General features: G+C 52.8%; 11 protein-coding genes across 11 annotated transcripts; 6 read left to right on the forward strand and 5 right to left on the reverse strand.

Annotated features, from left to right (window-relative positions):
* The first annotated feature begins 3 nt into the window (after nt 1-3).
* QC763_400050 (uncharacterized protein) lies at nt 4-1565 on the forward strand. Its single transcript, XM_062911616.1, has 2 exons — nt 4-696; nt 764-1565. Exons 1-2 carry the CDS (start codon nt 166-168, stop codon nt 1412-1414), a joined length of 1182 nt encoding a protein of 393 aa, XP_062765180.1. The 5' UTR covers nt 4-165; the 3' UTR covers nt 1415-1565.
* A 180-nt stretch (nt 1566-1745) lies between these two features.
* On the forward strand, nt 1746-3425 carry OYE32_2 (NADH-dependent flavin oxidoreductase). The gene is made up of 2 exons (XM_062911617.1): nt 1746-2173; nt 2232-3425. The coding sequence occupies exons 1-2, from the start codon at nt 2003-2005 to the stop codon at nt 3327-3329; spliced, it is 1269 nt and encodes a 422-aa protein (XP_062765181.1). The 5' UTR covers nt 1746-2002; the 3' UTR covers nt 3330-3425.
* On the reverse strand, nt 3372-6314 carry QC763_400070 (uncharacterized protein). Its single transcript, XM_062911618.1, has 7 exons — nt 5911-6314; nt 5788-5853; nt 5219-5735; nt 5094-5156; nt 4831-5033; nt 4701-4767; nt 3372-4640 (listed from the first exon to the last, which is right to left on the reverse strand). The coding sequence occupies exons 1-7, from the start codon at nt 6188-6190 to the stop codon at nt 3623-3625; spliced, it is 2214 nt and encodes a 737-aa protein (XP_062765182.1). The 5' UTR covers nt 6191-6314; the 3' UTR covers nt 3372-3622.
* A 107-nt stretch (nt 6315-6421) lies between these two features.
* QC763_400080 (uncharacterized protein) lies at nt 6422-8490 on the forward strand. The gene is made up of 5 exons (XM_062911619.1): nt 6422-7054; nt 7110-7483; nt 7548-7604; nt 7685-7979; nt 8045-8490. The coding sequence occupies exons 1-5, from the start codon at nt 6549-6551 to the stop codon at nt 8304-8306; spliced, it is 1494 nt and encodes a 497-aa protein (XP_062765183.1). The 5' UTR covers nt 6422-6548; the 3' UTR covers nt 8307-8490.
* A 385-nt stretch (nt 8491-8875) lies between these two features.
* Nucleotides 8876-9556, forward strand: QC763_400090 (uncharacterized protein; the record flags this gene model as incomplete). Its single annotated transcript, XM_062911620.1, has 1 exon — nt 8876-9556. One exon carries the CDS (start codon nt 8876-8878, stop codon nt 9554-9556), a length of 681 nt encoding a protein of 226 aa, XP_062765184.1.
* A 362-nt stretch (nt 9557-9918) lies between these two features.
* QC763_400100 (uncharacterized protein) lies at nt 9919-10743 on the forward strand (the record flags this gene model as incomplete). Its single annotated transcript, XM_062911621.1, has 1 exon — nt 9919-10743. One exon carries the CDS (start codon nt 9919-9921, stop codon nt 10741-10743), a length of 825 nt encoding a protein of 274 aa, XP_062765185.1.
* Nucleotides 10744-10790: 47 nt separating this feature from the next.
* On the reverse strand, nt 10791-11933 carry QC763_400105 (uncharacterized protein; the record flags this gene model as incomplete). The annotated part of the gene is given in 2 exon segments (XM_062911622.1): nt 10791-11494; nt 11499-11933. Coding segments are annotated over 2 exon segments (933 nt in total). The 3' UTR covers nt 10791-10996.
* A 1484-nt stretch (nt 11934-13417) lies between these two features.
* On the forward strand, nt 13418-15222 carry QC763_400110 (uncharacterized protein; the record flags this gene model as incomplete). The annotated part of the gene is made up of 3 exons (XM_062911623.1): nt 13418-13793; nt 13847-14631; nt 14685-15222. Exons 1-3 carry the CDS (start codon nt 13650-13652, stop codon nt 15220-15222), a joined length of 1467 nt encoding a protein of 488 aa, XP_062765187.1. The 5' UTR covers nt 13418-13649.
* Nucleotides 15223-16566: 1344 nt separating this feature from the next.
* QC763_400120 (uncharacterized protein) lies at nt 16567-18468 on the reverse strand (the record flags this gene model as incomplete). Its single annotated transcript, XM_062911624.1, has 1 exon — nt 16567-18468. One exon carries the CDS (start codon nt 18466-18468, stop codon nt 16567-16569), a length of 1902 nt encoding a protein of 633 aa, XP_062765188.1.
* Nucleotides 18469-19002: 534 nt separating this feature from the next.
* On the reverse strand, nt 19003-20526 carry ARG4 (argininosuccinate lyase; the record flags this gene model as incomplete). The annotated part of the gene is made up of 3 exons (XM_062911625.1): nt 19003-19473; nt 19530-20407; nt 20478-20526. 3 exons carry the CDS (start codon nt 20524-20526, stop codon nt 19003-19005), a joined length of 1398 nt encoding a protein of 465 aa, XP_062765189.1.
* A 499-nt stretch (nt 20527-21025) lies between these two features.
* QC763_400140 (uncharacterized protein) lies at nt 21026-22870 on the reverse strand (the record flags this gene model as incomplete). Its single annotated transcript, XM_062911626.1, has 1 exon — nt 21026-22870. One exon carries the CDS (start codon nt 22868-22870, stop codon nt 21026-21028), a length of 1845 nt encoding a protein of 614 aa, XP_062765190.1.
* Between the last annotated feature and the right edge of the window lie 1980 nt (nt 22871-24850).

Consider the following 24850-nt stretch of genomic DNA (forward strand, 5'->3'; position numbering starts at 1 on the left):
CGTCAATTTCCGTACCCCGACGGAAATATTACTCTCCAGTCAACCGACTAACAATTCTAAGGTACCTAATCGATGAGTGTTGACAGCAGGTTCTCGGGCCTGCTGTCAACACCGAGGGCCGAGTGAAGTCCGTGTATAAAGGTGGTGGTGCACAGCGGCTTTCAGATGCCCCATCCTGTGTTTGATACCATCGCGTTCTCGATGTCTACCCCACATATTGCCATAATTGGCGCCGGCCCATGCGGGCTCATGCTCGCGCAGCTTCTCGAGCGCAAAGGAATCGCAAACTACATCGTCTATGAGCGAGATGACAGCCCTAACTCCAATCGCGCAGGGGGCAGCCTAGACATTCACCCCGAAACAGGCCAACGCGCCCTTCGAGAGGCCGGTTTATTCGACAAGTTCAAGGAGTGTGCGAGGTATGCCGACACTGCCTTTGCACTGGGCGACAAAAATGGCAACAGGATATTCCAAATGGGCGAAGGACGTGACGCCCCTGAGATCGACCGCGCCGAACTCCGCAAAATTCTGCTCGATGCCGTGCCCGAGGGCAAGATCAGGTGGGGGCATATTTTGAAAGAAGTGACGTTTGGAGATGATGGAAGGCCCCGGTTACGCTTTGAAAATGGGACAGTTTTGTCTGAGGTCAGGCTTGTTGTTGGAGCCGATGGGGCATGGAGCAAGGTGCGGCGGGTGGTAAGAAATCCCAGTCTCCTATCTAGTACCTATATACGACACTGACTACCTTACCTTCGTCGTCTAGATCACGAAAGCTACACCCCAGTTCGCTGGAAAAGCCTATCTCGAAGGAAGGATCCGCCGTGACAACCCACTCTACAAAACCATGGCTGGGGAATTTGGCCCCGGAATGTACCTGGCCATCGGTGACAAAAAGATCACCATCACACAGAGGCAAGGCGACGGTTCCTACCGCATCTATTTTGGATTTCAAACTCCGGAGCATTTCTTCCGCACGCTCGACCTCCAAAACGTTGAAGCCATTCGCGAGATGTTGCTTTCTTCCATGTATTATGGAGATTGGGCAGAGGGGACCAAAGACCTCATCCGCCACGCAACCGACTTCTGGGCTTGGTCGCTCTACACATTGTCGAAAGAGGACCTGAGATGGAAGTCAATCTCAGGAGCAACCCTCTGCGGCGACGCTGCTCATGTGACCGTCCCGAATGGAGAGGGGGTCAATCTCGCAATGGCAGACGCGTTGGAGTTAGCCACCAGCATTGCACAGCGCGGGGTCGAAGAACTAGATGAAGCGGTTGCAGAATACGAGAAAGGCATGCTCGGGCGTGGTGCTGAAACGATTGCTCAGGGGGAGATGATGACTGAAACTATGTTTGTGGAACGACCAGAGATCTTTGTCCAAAAGTTTGGCCCGATCATGGGACTGAATAATTGAGCCGGTCAAGAAGGGCAGGTAAGGTAGGTAGGTACCTTAGGTAGTAGGTAGAGCTGTTAGTCACCCGTAGACAACATGGATGATGAGGTTTGTTCATGATTTCGAATCGGGTCTTCGTTCCTCCGGTTGAGGGTACATTCATTGTGTTCAATTCTTTCCCTGGTCTTCGCTACCTATTTTTTTTGGAGAGGTCCCGCATCGCCACTTCGCGTGGGTCTTGGCAATCCGGTGATGGGCCGACCTGAAAGATGGCTAACAATATTGATGACATTGCTGTTGGCGCAGGGTCTCCCATCGCATCTCCTTGAAACAGATGACATCATTCCACCTCAATGGCGGATAAAAAAGTCCCGGAGCAGTGGATACTGCCGGCCGCTCCACATGCTAGCGCCCACGAAGTGGAACATCACCAGTTCTTCTCTTCTTCGAAACCGGGGTGGTGAATCTTGGCTCAGGGTCGATTTCAAAGCAAAGTGGGTCTTTTCGACGAGTTTCGGTCTGAAGTCTGGATATAAAAAGACTTTGCTGATGGTCAAGAATTATGTTGTAATTAACTAAGTTGAGACAAATCCCAACAACACTGGCACCATGACACTCCTAGATATCGTCGTTGAGCCTGCACCGGGGCTCTCATACTTTACCCCCGCTCAGAACCCCCCAGCGGGAACCGCCCAAGATCCTCAAACAAGCGGCAAGCCTGTCCCAAAGCTCTTCCAGCCCCTTACCATCCGGGGAGTAACATTCCAGAACCGTTTGGGAGTATGTATTTCCTCATCCAGTCGTTATCTCTATCACCTATGATTAACACCATCCCCAGCTTGCGCCATTATGCCAGTACTCGGCCCAAGATGGACACATGACTGACTACCATATTGCTCATCTTGGTGGCATCGCCCAACGCGGCCCTGGCATGATGATGATCGAAGCCACCTCGGTCTCTCCCGAAGGCCGCATCACCCCACAGGATGTTGGCTTGTGGAAGGACTCCCAGATTGGGCCCATGAAGCGCGTCATCGACTTTGTTCACAGCCAAAACATCAAGATTGGCGTTCAGATTGCCCATGCCGGCCGCAAGGCGTCCACAGTTCCCCCTTGGCTCATGAACCAGGGGATTGTTGCGACTGCCAAGGTGGGAGGATGGCCAGACGGCGTCATCAGCCCCTCAGATGTTGCCTTCAACGAGCATTACTGCGAGGCAAAGGCCATGAGTAAGGGGGATATCGAGCAGTTCAAGAAGAACTGGGTAGCTGCCGTCAAGAGGGCCATAGCTGCCGGGGCGGATTTCGTCGAGATCCACAACGCCCACGGGTACTTGCTGAGCTCTTTCCTTAGTCCACATGCGAACAGAAGAACCGACGAATATGGCGGCAGCTTTGAGAACCGCATCAGACTCAGCCTGGAAATTGCCAAGCTCACAAGAGAGGCAGTGGGCGAGAATACACCCGTCCTCCTCCGTGTCTCTGCTACCGACTGGGTCGAGGAGACTTTGCCCGAGGAGAGCTGGACAGCCGAGGACACGGTCAAGTTTGCCCAGGCCCTTGCTGCTCAGGGATGCGTTGATTTGATCGACATTTCTTCGGGTGGTGTCCACCCAGCTCAAAAGATTGTATCAGGCCCCGCATTCCAGGCGCCATTTGCCGTGGCCGTCAAGAAGGCCGTCGGCGACAAGATGCTTGTGGCCACTGTTGGCTCCATTACCAATGGAAGACAGGCAAACAAGCTCTTGGAGGAGGATGGACTTGACATTGCGCTCGTTGGTCGCGGCTTCCAGAAGGACCCTGGTCTGACGTGGACTTTCGCCCAACATGTCGACACAGAGATCGCCATGGCCAGTCAGATTAGATGGGGTTTCACCAAGCGTGGCGGGTCGGCCTATATTGATCCATCAGCATACAAGCAGAGTATCTTTGAGTAAGAAGAAGACCTCCAGCACAAAGGACAAGATAACACAAATTTACTGGTCTGCATGATCACGCGGGTAGCGGTTGATGCTTCTGATAAAAAAGAGTACATTTTCCAAGAAGTTATTTTGAAGCTTTAACCCAAACATACCCCTGAGCTCCCTGTGCTGTGTTGAAGCCCTGGAAGGCCTTTAAATGCCCGTCGAAGCCAGTGTTGAATGCCTACCTACCTGCCCGGCTCCAGTGGATCATGGTTCCCAACCATAACTCCACAACAAATCATAACGACTAACTACATGTCTGTACCTTATACCGGGACCAGAAAGCCATCAAAGTACCCCCCGATCTTCTCCGCCTCATGCGGAAACGCAGTCACCCCAACCCACAGATCAGGTCTGATGACCACCACGCCCCCTTTGGTATGGTTAGCCCCATATGTCGTGTGCGCATCTTCGTCAGGTTGCCTGTCATCAAACACCACCTTTGCTCCAAGCTTATGCGTTAGATCATCAAGCAGAGCGTCATCGCCTGCCTCAAATGGCATGCGTTTCACCACCACCGTCAAGGTAAACCTGTCTTGGCCACCATAACGAGTCCAGAAACCAGTATTGCTTGACAGCACAGATGACAACTTTGCTATGTTGTTGCGGACCTGCTCTCCCCTAAATGAGGAGCCGAAGACCAGGATGTGGAATTTCGGTGGTCCCTCGAACAGGTCGTAGAGATACCCAGTCTGGTTATCAGAAAAACAGAGACGGGGGTTGGGCGCCCTGACGCCGTTGTTGAGCTTGACCGGGGCCGGTGAAGAGAGGAGGGGGGCGGTTTGGGGAGAAATGGGAGATGTTGCGTAAGGGCAATCGACTCCCAGGAGGAACTGCCCATGAGCTTGGAAGAACTTGGCGAGGAAGTTCAAGGCATCTTCTTGTGTTCGTGGAGGAGAATCTGCTGACGCAGAAGTAGACTCGACGTGGAGGTGGACTTGCTTGCTGTCGCCGTTGGCGTCACTGCTGTGGCCGTTGACTCCGTTGGTGTGCCCGTTGGTGTGCCCGTTGGTTTGGTGGCCGTTTGCCTTGGAGCTTGATCCGAGCGCGTCAAAGTTGCGAAGGTTGGGTACAGGCATGGCTGAACCGGTGACAAAGCGAAGGTATGCTCCCGAAACCTCAATTACACGAACTGCGTGCTCTCTTCGCTCCAGGCTGTATGTTGGAAGAAGAGCCTGTGGATCAGCAAGGTTTTTGGCGGCGAGACCCAGCTTCCATGCGAGGTTTGCTGCATCGAGAATGGATGCATTTAACCCAAATGCACCCATGACGCTATGGACGTGACTGTTGCATGGTCAATCTTTGTATGGATAGGTAGTAGGCACTTTGTAAGAGATTACTCACGCTGCATCACCGACTAGGTGGACTCGGTTGTCATGGGACGAATAAGAACGAGCCACTCGCTCAGAGACTGTAAAGTTTTCGTGTTGTCAGTCCCGATAGACAGCTAGGGGCAGTTGAGACCAAGACCTACTCTTCCAGATGGCAAACCAACTAAGTGGTGCTGCAAACTTCAGCTTGTAAGGGGCAAAAATTCTGTTGGCTTGTTCCAAAACTTCTTCAGGGGTGACGGTCTCAATCTCGACGCGTCCGCCAGCCTCTGCAAATGATGCGTCACTTTGCTGCCTTGCAGCTGCGATGGGCCCGGTCTGCGAAACATCCAGCTGGGTGTACAATCTTGGCCAGTCGTTAGCTCATAGACCATAACTTTCCCTCGATTGAATCATAAGAGCGTACCTGATGTACCCATCTTCTCTTGGGATAATAACACAGCCTCCATGCTTGGAACTGATTACCGACCTGTTTCTGAGGTGTCAGCGCCCATCACGATGCGCATACTAGGAGCCAACAACAAGGCATACCCGAATACCCAGGCGTGAGGATAGTCAGTTTCAAAAACGCAGTCCATAATACCCCAGTAAATATCTGTGCTGACACCATCAAACGGAATGCTCAAGCTCTTCCGGATGGAACTCGCAGCACCATCGCTTCCAACCAAGTATTTTGCGCGCACAATGTCCTCCTGTCCTGTCCGCTCATTCTTGACCGTAGCTCTGACCGGATATTCACCTTGGCCCTCTACCGTGTACTTGGACAGGATTCGTTCTCGCTCGACCAAGGACTTGTGCCTGGCCAAGTCCCGGATAAAGATTCGTTCAATCTGACCTTGCGTGATGATATGCAATCCTCGATAGCGCGAATCACACTGATGAGAACGGTTGAACAGTAGCTTCTTACCATCAAGATAGATGGCTGTTCGTTCAATCAGTGGTCCTTCCTCGGCAATCTCGGAGGCAAGCCCCCAAGTAGCTACTGTCTCCAGAAAGCGCGGTTGGACACCATCGGCGCGTCCGGCGATCAAGGGGGTAGGTGCTTTGTCTGAGGTGGTGTTAGAAAGACTTGATGCACAAGCACGCCATGTAGGACTAACCGATGATGCGGAACGAAACTCCTTGTCTTGCTAGACTGAGTGCCACCTCTAGTCCGCTGGGGCCAGCTTCGTCGCTGTTAGTTACCTTTTTTTCTGATACGGTGTTGGTGTGGAAAGGCTTACCGCCGACAATGAGGACATCGACCTCGTCTGACGGTTTCCACCAGTCAGGCGTTCCATGGGGGTTGTTAGTCCCGTCAAACATAGTGGGCCATGTTCGAATGACATTGATTCCGACCCGGTTGTGTGCCGTGGAAGTCAGAAGCTCCTTGGATGGCGGCGTGACGAATGAGTGAGGATCATCATCTTGTTCGTCGTTCTTCCAGACCCACGGTGTTGCAGATGCTTGAATGGGCTTCTTGAACCCGTTTTCCCAGGTGTGAGGTGGAAGTGCGCGAGCCATTGTGTCGATCTTGGCAGGATAAAATGATGTGAGTAGAGGTTCAGCGAGGCACGAGTGCTAGTAGGTATTGACAATAAAACTTCTTATTTCACATACATCTGATTCCGGTCACTTCGGGGCTGGATCGGCCCGTTGGCGATCGGCAAAGGTCCGGGTGCACCAACTCCGGTCCTCGCCGTCGACCCCCATGGACCGGAATGCTTGGCTTTGTAAAATCCGACAAGTCGGGACCGAGTGCCGACACGGGAATCGTCATGATGGTATCTGTGTTCAAGTTTAAATAAAGACTGGTTCTGAGCCCTACCCCTTCCCTTTGATCTTGAACAATTTCGATTCAGACTCGTTCACAACTTCCATCATGGCGATCACGCAAGCAAACATTGACCCCACCTCTCAAACCCTCTTGCAACTGTCTTCCCTGATCCAGAAGACAATTAATTCTTATATCTCCCATCGCCAGTCCACCATCGTTTCCTCCACCACCGAAGATGGTCTTGGTATCCCTTCGCGCCCCCTGTTTGATGCTCAACGGACACTCTTGGCGGCGGCAGGAAAACTCACGGAGCTTGTTTCGAGTCCTCAGACACGTCTGATTGAAGTTGCTAATCAGTACTTCGAGGCACGGGCTCTGCACGTTGTCGCCGATAAGCGCATCCCCGATATCCTGGCCAAGCACGAGAAAGGCGTTTCCGTCACCGAGTTGAGCCAAGAGGTGGGCATCGAGGCGCGAAAGTTGTCCAGACTCCTTCGCTGTCTCTGCTCCATCCACATTTTCAACGAAATCGAGGAAGATGTTTTTGCCAATAATGACATCTCCCGAGCTCTGGTTGGGAACGAGCCCCTCAGGGCTTACATTATGCTCTTGTAAGTGATGCGCTGCCTTTCATCTGCAACCGCTGACTAACACGACCGCAACAAGTGGCTTGGACTTGTATACTGCTTCCGACCACCTGCCTCGCTATCTTTCAGACCCCGAAAAAGGCCCTTCGTACGCGGTTGAGGTCACCCCGTGGCAGGATGCTGTTAACACCGACAAGCCCCGTTGGGACTGGCTTGAGGAGAAAGCCAAGGCTGGTGATCTCAAAGCCCTCTGTGAGAACGGAACCAACGGTGCGACCAGCTCTTATCCCGGCTCTTTCGGCAACACTCTGCAAGAAGGCCTCACCTCTGTTGCCGCCAGTGGTAAGACAAATGGTGAAGCAGCCAATACTTTGGTGGCGAGACCAGAGCATGCCATTTTCGGGCTGGCCATGCTGGGTGGTGGCAGAGTCTATGGCAAGGCTCACCTGTTTGGTAAGATGAGCCCAATCATGTCAAATTTACAGTCAATTCAGCCAAAACTAACCTTTTGTGTTAGATTTCCCTTGGGGTGAACTGGGCGACGCCACTGTTGTCGACGTCGGCGGTGGAGTTGGTACGTGCACCCCTCGACCCCCTGGCCCCTTTTGAGGCCCATCTCTCGCAATCAAGGCAGCTAACATGAAAGTCAAACAGGCTCTTTCAGTATGGAGCTTTCTCGCCTTTACCCGAACCTCAACTTCGTTGTCCAAGACCGCGCTCCAGTCCTCCAACAAGCCGAAACTGAGGTCTGGCCAAAGGAGCACCCCAAAGCTTTGCAATCGGGCAAGGTCAAGTTCTGGCCTCACAACATGTTTGAGCCCAACCCAGTGAAGGGGGCAGATGTGTACTGGCTGCGGTACATCATGCACGATTGGTCCGATGATTATTGCGTGCAGATCTTGAGTGCTATCAAGCCGGCTATGGGACCGCACAGCCGAATTCTCATCTGGTGAGATTTTTCTCTTCTTGAAACATCAGTAATTAAAAGGTATAGCAGCTAATGTCTGGTAACAGCGATCAAGTAATGAATACCACTTTTGGCTCGGCCGAGATCGAACCAGCGCCGGCACCCTTGCCGGCCAACTGGGGGTATTACACACGGTACTCCCACCAGCGCGATTTGGCCATGTTGTCAATCATCAATGGCATCGAGAGAAAGCCAGCTGAGTTCAAGGACATTATCGAGCGCGCTGGTCTCAAACTGCGCAAGATTTGGGATTGTAGAAGCCAGGTTGGTTTGGTTGAGGTGGTGTTGCCTGATTCGCAGCTTGCATAAATGGTCTCCCTCTCATTGTAAACTCTTTTAGTCGTTGGGTATAGGATGTGTAGAGGAAGCTGGCAACTCATAAGGGATGGAATATGCGTTGGATGAAACCAAGGATTTCACATCTTGAGATGAGCCGGTATTTGCGCAATATTGATCAGAATGGACTCGCATTATGAACCTCGGACTGGTTTAATTTCAGGCTCCAACGCAACATGGCAACACGCAGCCCCGCTTGTGCTCCGAATGGAGTAACAAATCGATTTGTGGTTCAAACGAAATCCGAGGCTAAGTTGATCCTACAAGCCGAAACAACAAGCACTTCATCCTCCAACGGGCAATCCACAATCCGATGGTGTGGCTGCTTGATGAACGAGGAAGATCTGTTTGGTGTTGGTATCTCTGTGGGATATTGGCCTATATGTGATAGTGGTCAGATTTCTGGTGTATTCTTTAGACGACAGCAGCTATAAATCTCTCTCCAACTCCCTCCATTTACCGTAAAAAAGGATCAGTCTGAGCACCACACTTTTCCAACATCATCTCACATTACACTCTCCCTTGAAGTTTACAGTACCATCATGGTCAAAACTAGAAGCGTTCTGTCCCTTATTCTGGTAGCCGCCTTTCGGCTCCCGGGGGCTGACGGTAAGCCCTGCCCTCCTTTGGGCGCGGTTCTACCCCCCCCAAGGCGACCTAGCAAAGATTCAGTCGTCGCGGAAGCCGTCAAGAGTCTTGAAGCTGTATTCGCGAGCATGACATCCCGTTACAACGCATCAGCTGTCTCCATCGGTGTTCGATCAATTCACGAAGATATTCCGTTGGTCGACCTTCATTACACACCGCCGATCAAGAACAAGAATGGCACAGAGGAGGTTACGGCTGACACTGTCTATCGTATTGGCAGTTGTACCAAGCTCTTCACTGTCCTTTCTCTGCTCCAGCAGACCAAGATCCGGTGGGACGAACCCGTTACGAGATACCTTCCTGAGCTTGAAGAGAATCAAGTCCATGGAACAGAGATTGAGGCAGTACAGTGGCAACATGTTACTATTGGTGCATTAGCATCTCATGTTTCGGGAATTGGAAGGGACCTTGCTTTTGATCTGGCAAACTTTCCTTCCTTTCCAGCTGAGAAAATGGGGCTTCCGCCATTACAAGAGAAAACAAGAGCACGGCACTGCTCTGGGCTGGGGAACACGACAGCCTGTGAAGAAGAGGGTGAGAGGCTTTCTGGTGGTGGGATGTATTGCGAGTGCTAATAACCAGCGACCTAGACGTCCTCAAGAACATGCCGCGCCGGCACCCTCAGTACGCCCCTTACACCGCACCGCTGTACTCCAACGTTGGGATCACATTGCTTGGACTCGTTGTTGAGAAAGCCACAGGCCAGAGCCTGGATCAACTTCTCAGAGAAAAGATTCTTCTTCCAGCAGGCATGGAAAAGACGTCTCTGAACGAGCCACCAGCTCCAGACAAGGAGGGGTTTATCCCAGCTGATGACCCAACCTGGTTCACCAAGACCGGCACTTTTGCGTCGTACGTTCTCTTCTCCTCTTCCGCTTTTTATCCCGAGGGGACGTTTCATTGTCTAAACTGATAAAATTCATCTAGATCTGGCGGCATGTACTCTTCCACCCGCGACATGCTGTCGTTCGGCGCAGCGATCCTCTCCAACAGACTCTTGTCCCCCCTCGCCACGCGAAAGTGGCTGTCTCCAACCACCTTCACATCCTCTCGCGGCCATGTGCTGGGAGCGCCATGGGAAATCCAGCGTGCCGACCGACTCGTGCCGGATGGAAGAGTTGTAGACATCTATACCAAGGCCGGTGATCTTGGACTATACCACACCATGTTCGCTCTTGTTCCAGACTACGATATTGTCGTCAACGTTATGACTGCTGGCAAAGAGGTCACCGATGAATTCTTTGTTCAGTCACATGTCATCTCACAGACGCTGAAGGCAATTATCCCGGCACTAGACGCGGTCACAAAGCAAGAGGCTAAGAAAAACCTTGCGGGTATTTACCAGGACAAGGAGAGTGATTCTGTGGTGGAGTTGGAAGTCGATGATGGTCCCGGTCTGGCGATCAAAGAGTGGACGGTGAAGGGCTTCAATGTATTGGGAAACTTTACTTTCTACAATATTGCCGCCAGTGGGAGAACGCTGCCTGGGATCGCGAGGTTGTATCCTTCGAGTCTCAAGGCGGGTAGCCAAAAGTCGTGGAGAATGGTGTTTGATCAGGTAGATGATGAGAGAGGTGAGCCCTTTGATGAGGAAGCTGTTTACCCTGACGCCCGGTGCGTGAATTGGGGTACCATGGATAGGTTTACTTATGACTTTGCGGGGTTGGAGGAATTTGTCATGACGGTTGGGAAAGATGGTGCGGCAAAATCACTGAGTCCGGTGGGCTTCGGGGTTTCACTCGCCAAACAGGGGTACATGTAAACCATTTCATTATCAGAGGTTTTCACAACTGAGCGGTCAACAGGGTAGCGTAATGTCTAATTTAATGTTTCAGTCCATGACATCTTTCTCCTTTAACAAATAAGATTCATTCAGCGCTGCGCAACTATGAATAAACATTAGGTACATAGGTAGCTACCTGGCAAAAAAAAATGAATGTGATGGTAGGAATCCTGCGGGCATATAGCAACTGACCAAGATCAGTAGCATTCAAACACGTGACAGCGCAGAAGTGTCACGTCCAATCCTGTTGTTGTTCACGGACGACCTCCAAATCCACGGGCGCCAAAACCCCCACCATATCCTCCATATCCTCCATACCCTCCGTATCCTCCCAAACCACGGGCACCAAACCCTCCATAACCGCCATATCCTCCATATCCCCCAATGCCACGCACTCCAAACCCATATCCTCCATAACCACCATAGCCATATCCAGGGTACCCGATTCCCCGGACGCCAAATCCGCCATATCCATATCCCCCAGGATACCCAAGTCCATAGCTGAGGTAAGGGATAGCGGTTGGTCCAATAGGTCCCGGTGGTCCCGGGGGTCCGACGACGCCCACCCCGGGAGCACCCACTGGCCCAGGGGGTCCAGGGATGCCAGGACCCCCGGGAGGACCAACAGGACCAGGAGCACCAGGTAGACCAGGAGGACCAACGGGACCGGGACCGCCAGGGAGACCGGGAGGACCGACGGGACCGGGACCGCCAGGAAGGCCAGGAGGACCTACTGGACCGGGACCGCCAGGAAGGCCAGGAGGACCTACTGGACCGGGACCGCCAGGCATTCCAGGAGGTCCTGGAGGACCAATAGTGGAGATTCCTGGCGGTCCAGGAGGTCCAGGTGGTCCTGGTGGTCCAGGAACGACAACCTCCCCGCACGTGGTGCACGGACTGCTCTGAATAACTTCTGGAACGGCGGCGACTTGGACACCACCGCACCCGCTACCTGTGCAGCTACCACATCCGCCACCACCGCACCGTTCTTCGAGAAGAGCCCGCTCTTCTATAGTAGCTCCCTCCTCATTAGGAGCGCGTTGTTCCAGATGTTCCAGATAAGCGTTTTGTTGTTCCAAGGCAGAACGATCCTCAACAGGAAGTGGTGCTGGGACCGCCAGGGCCAGAGGGAGAGCCCATGCTAAAAGGAGGGATGTATTGGGTCTCATTTCTTGTTATTTTTTTTTGTTATGAGATGTTGTTCTTTTCGTTCGTTTGCAGTCAGAGGAGCTTAGGAAAAAGCAGTGTGGGTGCCAGCGGTGCGGCGGGATGATGCAGCCGGCTGCGATAGGAATTGGATGTGGACAAGAAAACAGTTCGATATTGAGATATAAGAAAATCCAGCCGTTAATGATGGTGAGGTGGCTTTTGCCAGCAAAAGTGCAAGTTGGAAACTGTTTGCTGGGCGTGACAAAGTTCGAGGAGAAGCATGAAGGCATGAGCAATGTTAAGTACTGCCACCTATTCAATATCTCCCCCAGAACCTTGCATACAATTGGATGCATGCTCTCATCAGCCAGATCCCTTTACACAAGCATCAGCATCATTTGATATCATTTCAAGCGTCATCAATAGTTCTTGACCAAACGCAATGCAGACGGGCGAAATGATCGTTGTGCACAGCGTGTCGAACCGCAGGTTACATGACGGGTGACCATGCTTGCAAATCTCGACAGTTGCTATTCTCGCACTGCGGTATGGTCTCTCTCGTCTTGCAGTCAGGCGGCACTCTGACGTTCCGCACAGATATATGTGATGCGAATTGCGTTGGCCTACAGGCACATGGGCTCGTAAACGACTGTAGCCGGTTTCTGAGCACCCAAAGCGTAGGCCGTGCTAAACCTGCAAGACATGCAATGCATAACATCGGCTGAACTTTTCCATCCACTTTGATGTAGATCTCGATTGCTTCAAGAGATGAACGTGAAATAGACTTTTGTCGTCTCAGCATTGAATGGGGGTTAAACGAACCTGTGGCTTTGGTTGAGGATACTTAGGTAGGTACCCTACTTTAGACCCCTGGACCCCTAACCCCTTGAATCCCTACACCCACCTCACAAAGCCGAAATAAAGTGAAATAGGATTTTGTGGTTCCATATATCCCTACCCAACACCAGAAGGTGCCTAGATACTCTTCTTGACATCCAAACAGGGCCACATCATTGGTAGCTCCCCTTGCCAGCCTAGTGCCAGCCCTTTTCATGTTTGTCGTCAAAATGTTGTAGAATCACGAAAATTACACTGCATGAGAGATAGAGCAGGCAGGTGGCCCATCGCTTGGGGTGCATCCATCATCTGATGCCCGGATCACTTCATCCGAGTCCTGGACCAGAAGGTGCACTTGGCTCATCTGTAGGACAATCTATCCCAGATAGTGCCACGGCATTGGGCCCAGGCCGTTACAGCAGTCGTCGCACATATAAAACGCGGGATTAATGCCGGATATGCGGCCATGTGTCACTCACTCTATGTAGAGCTGTTGATTTGTGGGCAACTGCCGGGCTTGGCGGCGGATAGATATATTACCTGCCCTTTCTGGCCCATGACGCCAAATGGACCTGTGATATCGTGTAACCTGTGATATCGTGTAAACGGAAACACGCGGTGAACTACCTATGCTTGCCTTGGTAGGTACTCGAGTTCCTGCAATGTTCCCAGGTATAAGAATGCCAAGAGGAGACCACATGGTTGCCCACATGAGCTTCTCCTTGGCTACATCGATCCAGCTGGGCTACATCAATCTCTGAGCTGTCACGTCAAGCTGGTTGCGGTACCACAAAGTCTTGTGACTGCTATAAATTTTTCCTGGCGTCCAGTGTATACCTTATACGTCCTTATCATCGCCACATTTGTCGCACACACGGACGGGACGCACACCACGCGCGATGCTGACACCAAAGAAGACACTTGCTGTCATGGCAATCTTTGCTGCCATCGCGGCAGCGAAGGAGCTTCCGGTGAATCTAGAGCTCAAGGCCGAGCTCTATGACAGTGGTATCCGCCACGAGCAAATCATGGCTCTCAAAAATGTCAGTTTCTGTCCTTATCAATAAATATGAACATCCCCTAACACAAGTCTAAGCGTGTCTGGAGTGAGTTCGAAGCCCAAGGTGCCTACGACTCCCGCCAGTACAAAAAGTTTTCCGTCAAAAAGGCCAGCGACTTCTACGCCTGCACCAACGGCTTTGCGACCTACATCCCCAACGACTCACGCTACAGGTTCAGGTGCAAGGAGCTCGACTTGTACGACTTCAAGACCCATGCCGAGCTAGGGAGCACTCAAGGTAGGGGGGCCGGATCATGGGGTTGGACCTCCCCTGACGGAAGAGAATTCGTCGCCATTGCCCAGTTGGACGGGACCTCGTTTGCCGAGGTAACCAAGCAAGGCAAGCTGGTGTACCTTGGTCGTCTCCCACAATACACCACTGCTGAACCGTCTTTGTGGAGAGAGATCAAGGGGTACAAGAGTTACATTGTTATTGGTAGCGAGGCGGAGAAACACGGAGTCCAGATATTCGACTTGGCCAAGTTGCTAACCGTTGACCCGGCGAGTCCCGTGGTCTTCTCCAACCAGAAGGACCTGGCAGGATGGTGGGGAGATGCCTTGCCTATTGGGCGATCGCATAATGTCTTGACCAACGAGGAGCTGAACTACGGTGTGGCTGTGGGATTCCAGCCCAGGAACTCGACATACAAGGCAGGATTGTTGTTCTTCGACCTGACGGACCCTGCAAACCCAACCACACTTGGTGGGTCTGGTGCGGACGGCTATGTGCACGATGCCCAGTGCTTGGTGTATCGTGGTCCGGATGAGAAGCATGTTGGCAAAGATATCTGCTATGGGTATAATGAGGATGCGTTGACGATGTGAGTGTTTTGCCAAGTCTCGCACGGTTGGGAGGATCCTGACAGATCACTAGCTACGACGTAACCGACAAGAAGAACATCACCATCATATCCACCACCTCCTACGAAGGCGCCAGCTATACCCACCAGGGATGGGTCTTGGACACCCAGTGGCAACAATATATCATTGCTGACGATGAATACGACGAAGTCGACGCACGCGGTCCTGCACGTGAAGGCTACCCCGTCTCGTACATCTGGGACATCAGCTCGCTCGAGAAACCGAAGCAGACGGGACACTACAAGCATCTGAGAAAGGGAATCGACCATAACCAGTTTGTCAAAGATGGCTTCTCGTACCAGAGCAATTACGCCCTTGGCATCAGCGTGCTGGATTTAAGGTCTGTGCCAAGAGATCCCACCGGCAAAGGAATCAAGGAGGTGGCATACTTTGACACATACCCCGAGGACGATCACCTTCCCGGTGGTGGAAATGTCACATTCACTGGCACCTGGAGTCACTACCCCTTCTTGCCTAGCGGGTTCATTGTCATCAACACCATGGACCGTGGTGCATTTGTAGTGAAGAAGTCCAAGGAAGCGGCGTGGTAAAAGGTTTTGGTAGGTGTTGTTCGGTTACTAGGAAATCTTCTATCAGGGATATTCTGGAAGAACATGGTGAATATCTAGATGGCACAGATAGATTCATGAGGTACAAGTTGTAAATTGCTAGCCAGTGTCTTGTCCCAAAGTTGTACCTGTTACATAACTACCCACTCTACCCTCCATGCTGTTCTTTTTTATCGCCCCCCTTTCTTCTCGCTTTCCCGCCGAGAAAAAGTCCAACGTCCAACGCCATCCAACTCCCTCGACCCAGTCATCTCAGACAACATCTCGGGATAACAACCCCCTAAGCCCAAGTCGATCGCTTGCAACACCGGTTTGCACCCTTGGAAAACCACGCGACCGTCATCCACATGCTCTGTCCAATGTTCCTGTAACAGCTGTTCAAGTCGCCGCTTGTTTTCCGCTGCCACCGCAGCCGGTAACCGAGCACCCATTTCCATAGTGCGGTCCCGCGAAGCACGGGTCGTTTTGGAAGCCACGGTCGGACACAGCGATAATATGGCAGTCGTGGGCGATGGTGCTGGTCGGTTCTTGTGGCTCCTGTGTTGAGGGTAAAGATTGCAGGAAAATGACTCGGGACGTAAAGAAGGCTCTCTAGTGCTTGGACATGGAGGCGAGAGCCAGTCTAGAGGGAAGGTTGGCCGCTTACATACATGTACCACTCAGCCCATTGACTTGCATGTCTGGCATCTTGACAATTTCATCGGCTGCAAAGCCGTGCTACGAAGACCGAACCGACAAGGTCCACCCAAATATGAGGCAAGTATGCCGAATTGGGGCTGAGGCACATCGATTTCTTCTCGCTTATTCCAGGATTCAAAATGGTGAGCTCGGTTGTATTACGCAACTTAGGTATGCTGGGAGCCGCGTAAGTATCATTCCAAATCACCTCTAAAAGTGAGAATGCTGCCAGATTGAGAGAGTATATCAACTTGGTACCTATTGTTGGAAATCCCTCCATAGAAAAACATCAACGTAAGCAATAGCCTCCTCTTTGAGTAGTGCTGACAGCTTCCTCTGATGGCCGAGCCCTGGTCCTTGCTGTGTGAGCTGAATAGGCTGTTAGAACACAAGTAGGTGGTAGAATCATGACAAGGCCTGTACCCACCATGTTAGTGAGGTTATTGCGGTTGCCTGATGTGGTTGTGCTTGCCTTGCCAGGGAACCGCAATTGCATCAAAACATGTCAGAGCGATATCTTCATCACTCGCAGTAAGACTATAATGAGATGGCTGATGAGCATTGCTATATCGGCACTGTGTTATTTTTTTTCTTCCATCCATATCCTGTCATTTAGTCATTGACCATCCCAGCCCAGTTGAGTTTCTTTTACATGAAGCTGTTAATAATCGTCACAGCCGTCGTGTACACCATCCCCACCAAGCCCAGTACCACCATGGCAAGATCTCCAAGTTTGGCAGCCTTGGTTTCAGCCGCCCCCTTGTAGTGAAGCCAGGCTGGGTAGACGTAGACGAGCGGAACGCAAGCCGCACTCCCGATAAGTGCGACAAACTTGTCAAGATTTCCTGTTCCCAGCACCGAGATGACTCCACAAAGGCAAACCATGGCGAAGCGGAACCCGTTCTTGATCCACTTTGTCTTCAAACTCTTCTTGCCTGACTTGCGTCCAAAGATCTTGGTTTCGAGGATTCTGAGCGCGGGAAACAGCTGAACCGGCGTGCCGACCAGAATGGCAACCGAGTACAGGAACTGAATCGCGTTGACAAGCTTTGAATCTTGGGGAAAGTTGTTGATGATTTCGATCTGAGTGTCCAGACCAAAGGTGGCATAGCACAGGGCACCGACGCTTGTGAAAACGATAGTGATGATCAACATCACAACGCCCAGCAACCATTCGAACTTTTCCGGCCTGGCCATGCTCGACTGAATGGGCAAAATCAGGCCGATTCCTTCAAATGTGAAAATGGCCGACCCAACCATCATGGTGTACCTATCCGGGTTGAACATGACCACGCCCTTGTCCATCCCTCCCATATCCACCAAACTCGTGATATCATACCAATAAATGTAGGTAACCCCAACCAGGATACACGCGTCCGCCAGCAATGCCGCAGGTCCCAGCTTGGAAATATTCCTGATCCAACTCAAAGGTACCAAAATCACCAACTGCAGCGCGATTAGTCCAGCCGTTGTGAAGCTCCGACTATCCTTCATCACCGCCTCGAAGAATGTCAACAAATTCTCCGCCACAAACACAATGCCCGCGCATACAAACCCCAACTGACTCAGCGCGATACTCGCCAAAATCAGGCCCCTCATCCTGCCCCCGGCAACGGCATACCCAATCTCGCCATAGCCCCCCCTATACCTCTCCTTCAGCTCCAGGAGCAGGTGAAACGCCCACATCGAAATCGCCGACACCCCCACCATGGCCAAGCTGCTAAATAGCAAGCCACCATTGCTAAAGGCCTTGGGCAAGAACATGATCCCCGTCCCGACAAACGCCTTGAGCAGAGTAAAAAAAGTCTTGGTCATGCCGGCTCCCTCCCTCCCTTCTGCCTCTCCTTCTCTTTCCCGTTGCCTTTGCCGCTCCCTCGTCGTTGTCAAAAGCGGCCTCCTCTCCCCATCTTCATCTTCCGACTCGGACTCCACCGCCTCTTCGTCGCTGTCCTCCAAGTCCTCACCCGCAAAGTGCCCGTACAAATTCAAAAACTCGACAAAGTTTCGCGTGATCGGCATTCGGGCAGCATAGAAGTCATTTGGTTTGCCATTTCTTCTTTTCTGGAGGAGATAGGCCCGGCGGAACCCACCCGGTGCTAACTGGTCGCCCACGCTGAGGCCTTCCTCGGCGGCGAGGGAGCGGCGGTATTCTCGCGGGTTGTGAAAAGTGTTTGCGCGCCGGTGTACCGAGCCGGATCTGATCTGAGAGGTACCACCGGGACCGCCTTCGAATGCGGCGAGGCGGAAAAGCTCACGGTGGATGTCGCCGCCTTGGAGTTTGAGGGAGGATTCGGCGGCGGTCGAGTGGTTTTTTGTCGTGTTGGCGGTGCTGTTAGAGCGAGAGGTGGTGGCCAAGGCCGGTTTGGACTTGGGCGCGGGGAGGGTAGCGTCGAATTCGGCAGTGAAGCCGGTCGGCAGATGCTCTGCCACGACCTGGGCTTGCACATCGGCCTCGGGGAGAAGATGCTCTCTGTTGGACTTTGCCGACGAGGACGATGTCGAGCGTTGATTGCCGGCCGAGGAGACGGAAGCGGCACGGTTTACGGACATGGTGACGTCTTGGTCATTCGGTCGTTATTTAGTCGTTCGCATATCGTCGCGGAGGCCCGCTCTGTGGTACTTTTGGTTGCCAGGTTGAACAGAGGCAAAAAAACCGAACCATTCTCAAGAAGGCGGGCACGTGGCGGGTACCTACGGCTCACAGCACGGCATGCAAAACAAACGTCAGGGATCTGGGGGTCTCCAACTTCAATGATGTCACCAAAAGATGTTCGAGAAGCCCGCCACAGGTCCATGTGCCCAACATTGCCCCCTATAGGTTTCAGATTAGGTATCAGCAAGATATTGGGCAAAGTAGTACACTATGTACTCGAATCGCCAGGGGCGCTATTCTTCATTGGTATCACAATCGGACTGCGCGTGGCGCTGCCCTGATTTATTTTCCCCCTTTTCCAGTGTTGGTAGGGTGTGGACTAAAGTTGCACAGTGTTGCCGTTCCCACCCCCCGGTCACACAACCAGTGATCGAGGCTATCCAGTAGCTCGATTTATCCGTCGCGTAGTTTTCGGGTATCACCGTACAAGATCACTGTTGTTGCACAAGCTTCTGAATGGCCTCAATCTGCGCCAGCACCGAGGAGCTGCTCGTGCCACCGTACGTGTTCCTTCTCTCAACACTCTTCTCAAAGTCGAATACATCAGCAACGTCAGCCTCGAACAAGGGCGAGATCTGCTTGAAGTCGTCGAGGGGAAGCTTGGAGATGGCCACGCCAGCCTCCTCACCCCTGCGGACGATGGCACCGGCGATGTGGTGAGTCTGTCTGAAAGGCACACCCTTGCGGACGAGGTAGTCAGCCACATCGGTGGCGAGCATGTCGTCGGTGAGGGCAGCCTTCATCTTTTCAGGGTAGACCTTGAGGGTGGCAAGCACGCCCTGCATGATCCGCAGGCATGTAGAAACGGTCTTGATGCAGTCAATCATGGGCTCGACAGATTCCTGGAGATCCTTGTTGTAAGAGGTGGGAAGAGACTTGAGGGAGGCAAGGAAACCAGAAGCCTAGTGTGGTCCCATCAGCATTCTTCTTGGGATGAAAACCAGTTGGAAAAGCCTACCTGTCCCATAACTCTGCCGGCCTTACCACGGATGAGCTCCAAGCTGTCGGGGTTCTTCTTCTGGGGCATCAGACTGCTGCCAGTGCTGTAGGCATCGGCGACTTGAACAAAGCCAAATTCGGCCGTGGAGAAGAGGATCAGATCCTCGCTGAGGCGGGAGAGATGGGCCATCAACAAACTCGCCCACTGGAGAATGTCCACGACGAAGTCTCGGTCGGCGACACAGGCCAAGCTGTTTGGGTGGACCGAGGCGAAGCCGAGGTCCTTGGCCATAAACTCACGGTCAATGCCAAAGGGGTTGCCGGCGAGGGCGCCGACACCCAGAGGGCAGGCAGATGTCCTCTCCTGCACACCCTTCAGGCGGTTGAGATCGCCAATGAGGAAGGTGGCGTGTGACAGGAGCCAGTGGGAGAAGCGCACTGGTTGGGCGCGCTGGAGATGAGTGTATCCTGGCATCAGGACGGGGAGGTACTCCTTGGCCTGCGCGGCCGTGGTCGCGAGGACATCCTTGAGGATAGCAGCAAGCTGGTCGAGCTGTTCGCCGGCCCAGAGACGCATGTCAACACCGACCTGCTCGTTTCGGGAGCGGCCAGTGTGCAGCTTGCCAGCAGCCTTGCCAATGATCTCGCCCAGGCGGCGCTCATTGGCCGTGTGGATATCCTCGTCTGACTTGACATCGATAACGAACTTGCCCTCGGCCCACTCCTTCTCGACCTGCTGGAGGCCGTTGACGATTTCGCCGAGCTCCTCGTCGGAGAGGATGTTGAGCTTGTGGAGGGCCTTGGCATAGGTGATGGAGCCGTGGATATCGGCCTTGTAGAGCACCCTGTCAAAGGAAAGGGACTCGTTGAACTGGAACATCAAGTCGTCGATGGCCTCTATTTGTTCGAATGGTGTTAAGCGCGCAAACAACACAATGGCGAGACAATGACAGGTCAATGGGCTTACCGGTAAATCTGCCACCCCAGAGGAGCGTGGGGGTCTGTGTGGGAGCCATGGTGTGCGCTGTGTGTTGTCTGGTGATGTTGTTCACAACTGGAGCTCTTTGTCGCAAGTAAATCGTCGCACCAGGAACCTGAAAGCTGGAATGATTCACACCTGGAAAAATGCGGTGGGGTCTGCCCCGAGCGATAAGCACTGATCGCGGGGAACAACCCACAGCGCATGCAGCTAGGGGTCTGCGCTCCACGTGATGATAAGGCAAGGTAGTAAGCCGCGATGTGAGCGTTGCACTGCAACCTAATCTCGCTGGGCTTCTTGGGAAGTTGGAGTTGTGATGCTGAAATCTTGTTGTTTGTTCGGGGTTTCCCTTGGACCTACGGAACTCTTATCGCAGCCTTGTGGTCGAGCTGAGCTCATCGCCATGTCCACTGATGAGCTAGGGGCAGCTTGAGCGTCACTTGCTTGGCAGCTGTCCGTGGGGGCACTGGGAGTTGCTGGTCCTGACATCCCGTGACCCGTCTAAGTCAAAAATGAATCCCAAGGGTATTTATGATCTAAAACAGCATCCGTATCACCTCATCTGTGTTGTTCCTCAGACTGCCGTGGTTCCATCCCGACTTGCCCACGACCATCACACATCCCTTGACAGCTTCCACCGTTCGCTTGGACAGTTCAAAGTCAACAGCCAGATCATCTTGATACGCCATTGCTCTGACTGGCACTGTGTTCTCCTTCAACCGGTTCAAGTCGTACAATGGCTCCCAATCTGCCTTGCTCGCTACCAAATCATTTGCATACCTGAACTCCTCGGGCATCAAACAGGGGAGCACCATCTCACCCGAAAAGTAGAGCCTCTGGCCTTCCGCAGCATGTTTCCCCTGAAGCCACCCATTGTATTCCCGATGCCTCTTCCCAACCCTCTGGGCCGACCACTCCGACGCCGTATCTCCATTATTGCAATAAATCGCCTCGTGCAAGACCCCGTACAACGGCCTTGAATGCAGCTTGAACCCCTCCAGCTTTGAAAACTCTTTCAAGACTTCCTGCGACGGGACGAGCGCATTATTCCTCACCAACTGTCCATGCAGCTGGCCCACAAAGTCATGCACCGCCTCCAGTCCAGAGTCGCCTCCAATAAACTTCCTCCCCAAGGTCAGAAACGTCTGAGCTGTCAGCTTTCTCTTCGATCCATCCGGCAATTCATACGCTGCCCCCCTCGACAAAAGGGTGTTGTATACCTCCCTCACCAAGACCTCATCTTCAGGGTAACGCTGGTAGTACCTCTGATTCGACCTCCTTATCCCGCTATACAACGCCTCATAAACCTCGTCCGGACTCCCAATCGTCACCGGCGCCAGTCCGGCCGTCAAATACACCTCTGCCAGCGACCCAGGGAGAAACGACAGGTAGGTCAATGCCACCCAACCACCGTATGACTGTCCCATCAAGGTCCATTTTAATCCATCTCCGCCATTGCCGTTCGTGGATGAGAACGGGTATAAGTGCTCCTCTAGACACAACCTCACGGCTTCTAGGTCCCTCACAATATTGTCTTGTCGAAACAACGATAAATAACCGGCCGCCCCAGCAAAATCCTTCGTGTCATTGTAGGTCTTGACAGTCGCGCTGTCAATCTTGCTACTCTGCCCTGTACCCCTATAGTCGGCGTACAGAACGACATACCCCTTCTCAATCAACGTCCTGTTCAACGCTGGCGATCGATCATGCGGGTTCTTATCCCCTGGTCCGCCGCAAAGGAACACCAAAATAGGACTGGCACGACACGCGGGGACCCAGCTGTCGAATCTGTCCCGCTCGTGGGTGTCGTATACGAGCTCAGCGTGAATATTGATTTGCCGGCCCGAGGGCTTGTGGTGCTCAAGCGGGACGGTAAAGTGGACGGTCCTGATTTTGAACTCCTTATCCGGATTCACACAGGGGCGTGGGAACTGGACGATAGAGGCGGGTCGGATGTTTCTCCATGACGGGCGATTTCCCTCGGCTTCTGCTCCAATGTAGGGCATTGCCAACCGTGGTTCAAGTTTCGTCCCTGGCTCAATGCTGTCAGAAAGGGAAATCCCCGAGTCACTATAATCGTCAGGGGACAATGGCGCCTTGATTAGAGAAAGCGAATGCTTTATCTGATAGTCCTCTTCGGACTGGGAGCTGCCGCCATCAGAAAGAATGTCGACGCTGCTACCGCTGTATTCCGGATTCAAACTGGACCGTTGAGGTGACGGTGAAGGTGATGATGTAAACGGCTCGTTTGGTGTAAGTGTCGGCCTCCACCACCTCCAACGGCCCTTATAACGTCCCCTTCTGCCTTCCTTATTTACCATCCTCTTGACCCCATCTTTGTCTGATTCCTCCTCGTGTGGTAAATTCCTGTGGAATTTCATGGTGATGGTCAAAGAAATGAGTCCCCAAACTCGGTATATAGTGGGGATCCCAACTCTAGTAGCGGGTTGTTGGTAATAAAGGTAGATGGATGGAATAATGCGGGTTTGGTCAACAAAGAGTGTTGGTCAACAGGTGTATGTACTCTAGGAGGGTCAAATGCCAAAAAGATGTTCGAGTTGGACTTGGTGCTCCCCAATAACACCACAAAAGTACCAAATATCACATGGGGTGAACAAGGTCAAACGACACCATCGTGACGATGGCTTCTGGTGTAGTCTTGTACTCTCAGCCTCGAGCCTTGTATCACCACTTTTTGCCCCGAGGGGAAGTTCTCTCGTTGGCGCTACCTCACCGTGCATTGTGCCGTTGTTGCGAGGATGGTGGTAAGACGGCGGCTAGCACCACTCACGCACCCACACCCACACCCCTACCTAGCTGACGACCCCGGGGTTGAGTGGGATGGGTGGATGGGACCATCCACATCACCAACTTCGAGGCAGGGGCTCCATTTCTTTTGGCCCGATTCAACAGCACGGAACAGACCGGGGGGCCGGGGTGGACCCAACTCTCGGGACGCCTCTGCCTCGCGCGTTCGGGTGTTGGTGGTGGGATACCGAGTAAGCCGGGGTTTAGCATGTATACTAGATGTCTAATAAATTCTGGGCTCGTTCCGGGACCCAATGCGATGGAAACGGTTGCATCGGCGCACTTTACACAGACACCGGCCCTTTTCGTAACCGGTTGGCCCGTGGCTTTTCCTTTGTTTCATTCAAAGCGCCCCCGGCCCCAATATCCGAGCCATCACATCTCACATTGGCCCTGACAGACAATTGCCGAGGTTTTCATGGGAAGAAAATGGGGGAGGGTGGGATAATGGTGGCCTTGTTCTGGTGTGGGAGGTGTACAACAGACCAAACAAATAAGCCAGATGGGATTGGTACTGGCTTCGAGTGGGACTCGAAAAAAGCTGTCACAAGAGTTGCCGGACGGGAAAGATGCATGCGGTCATGCTAGTACAGGCGGTGGCACAAACTCTCTTGTCATCCTTTTCTTCACAGCCTGTCGAGAACGAGGCCGGAGGGTTTTTTGTGTGCCGTGACGTGGTGACCTCTGTGTATCCATCTCATGTCCCTGTCGGGCGCCATCACCAACATCGTTGCTGGTTGGGATGGTGAACCTCTTTCTCACTAGGGTAACACAAAAAAACACTAGCAAGTCACCGGACCAACCCTCTGACCTTGGCCTGCATGGTGCGAGCTGACAAGAGACCAAGCGGGCGGCGGGAAAAGAGCCTCTGCGAGGTTCGGTACCATGACAATTGGTTGTGGGTGGCATAAGCGAGTCCTCTTGTCCCACCTCCTTGACTGTTCTCGAATGAAACCCTACTTTTTATTTCCTTCGTACCCAGTGCCTCTCGCCATCAAAATGGCCGACGTGGCTCTCCCGATGGTCGCGCAGCTCACCGCCTCAAGCAGAATCTCGTTGCATAGGTATGTAGTCTGGAGCTGCTACGCGAGTGATGGATGGTTCATTGGACGTCAGGTTATTTCCTGTTCTTGTTGATTTTGCTTATTTCTTCTCCCGGGGCCTGACTGGGCGTCCACGACATGTCTCGGGAGCCGGGTACTGTACCCCAATGATCTGATGGTGAAAACTGCTGTGTTAGAAATGGGAGGGTTTTCTTTTCCCGAATCAGGTGCCGTCGAAGTCTGTTATCTCCTTCGGCATATCCCGGTCCAATGCGGCAAGGCGCTCTGCACAACAGCACACCCCATCAATGCATATCTGGCAGCGGACAGGACATGCGTTAGTACGACATGATTTGAGATTCGTCAACTGCTGTGCTCGCCCAAGGAGGGGCACGTGGGTGGGGGTTTCATGAAACGTCATGGGCGCCTCAAAAGACCGACTATGGTCCGCGTCCCAACTCGAGGCATCATAACAGTGCTCACCGTCGGTCAGGCTGGAACAGGAAATAC

This window comes from Podospora pseudopauciseta, chromosome 4 (assembly GCF_035222475.1).
Source record: "Podospora pseudopauciseta strain CBS 411.78 chromosome 4, whole genome shotgun sequence".
Lineage (NCBI taxonomy): Eukaryota > Fungi > Ascomycota > Sordariomycetes > Sordariales > Podosporaceae > Podospora > Podospora pseudopauciseta.

Coding starts and splice junctions, on each gene's coding strand:
- QC763_400070 (XM_062911618.1), bottom strand. CDS start 6,190: ATGGCTCGCGCACTTCCACCTCACACCTGGGAAAACGGGTTCAAGAAG. Junction 5,157..5,218: donor CCTCACGCCTGGGTATTCGG/GTATGCCTTGTT, acceptor CCTCAGAAACAG/GTCGGTAATCAGTTCCAAGC. Junction 4,768..4,830: donor TTGGTTTGCCATCTGGAAGA/GTAGGTCTTGGT, acceptor AAAACTTTACAG/TCTCTGAGCGAGTGGCTCGT.
- QC763_400050 (XM_062911616.1), top strand. CDS start 166: ATGCCCCATCCTGTGTTTGATACCATCGCGTTCTCGATGTCTACCCCA. Junction 697..763: donor GGAGCAAGGTGCGGCGGGTG/GTAAGAAATCCC, acceptor TTCGTCGTCTAG/ATCACGAAAGCTACACCCCA.
- OYE32_2 (XM_062911617.1), top strand. CDS start 2,003: ATGACACTCCTAGATATCGTCGTTGAGCCTGCACCGGGGCTCTCATAC. Junction 2,174..2,231: donor CATTCCAGAACCGTTTGGGA/GTATGTATTTCC, acceptor CACCATCCCCAG/CTTGCGCCATTATGCCAGTA.
- QC763_400080 (XM_062911619.1), top strand. CDS start 6,549: ATGGCGATCACGCAAGCAAACATTGACCCCACCTCTCAAACCCTCTTG. Junction 7,055..7,109: donor AGGGCTTACATTATGCTCTT/GTAAGTGATGCG, acceptor GACCGCAACAAG/TGGCTTGGACTTGTATACTG. Junction 7,484..7,547: donor TGGCAAGGCTCACCTGTTTG/GTAAGATGAGCC, acceptor CTTTTGTGTTAG/ATTTCCCTTGGGGTGAACTG.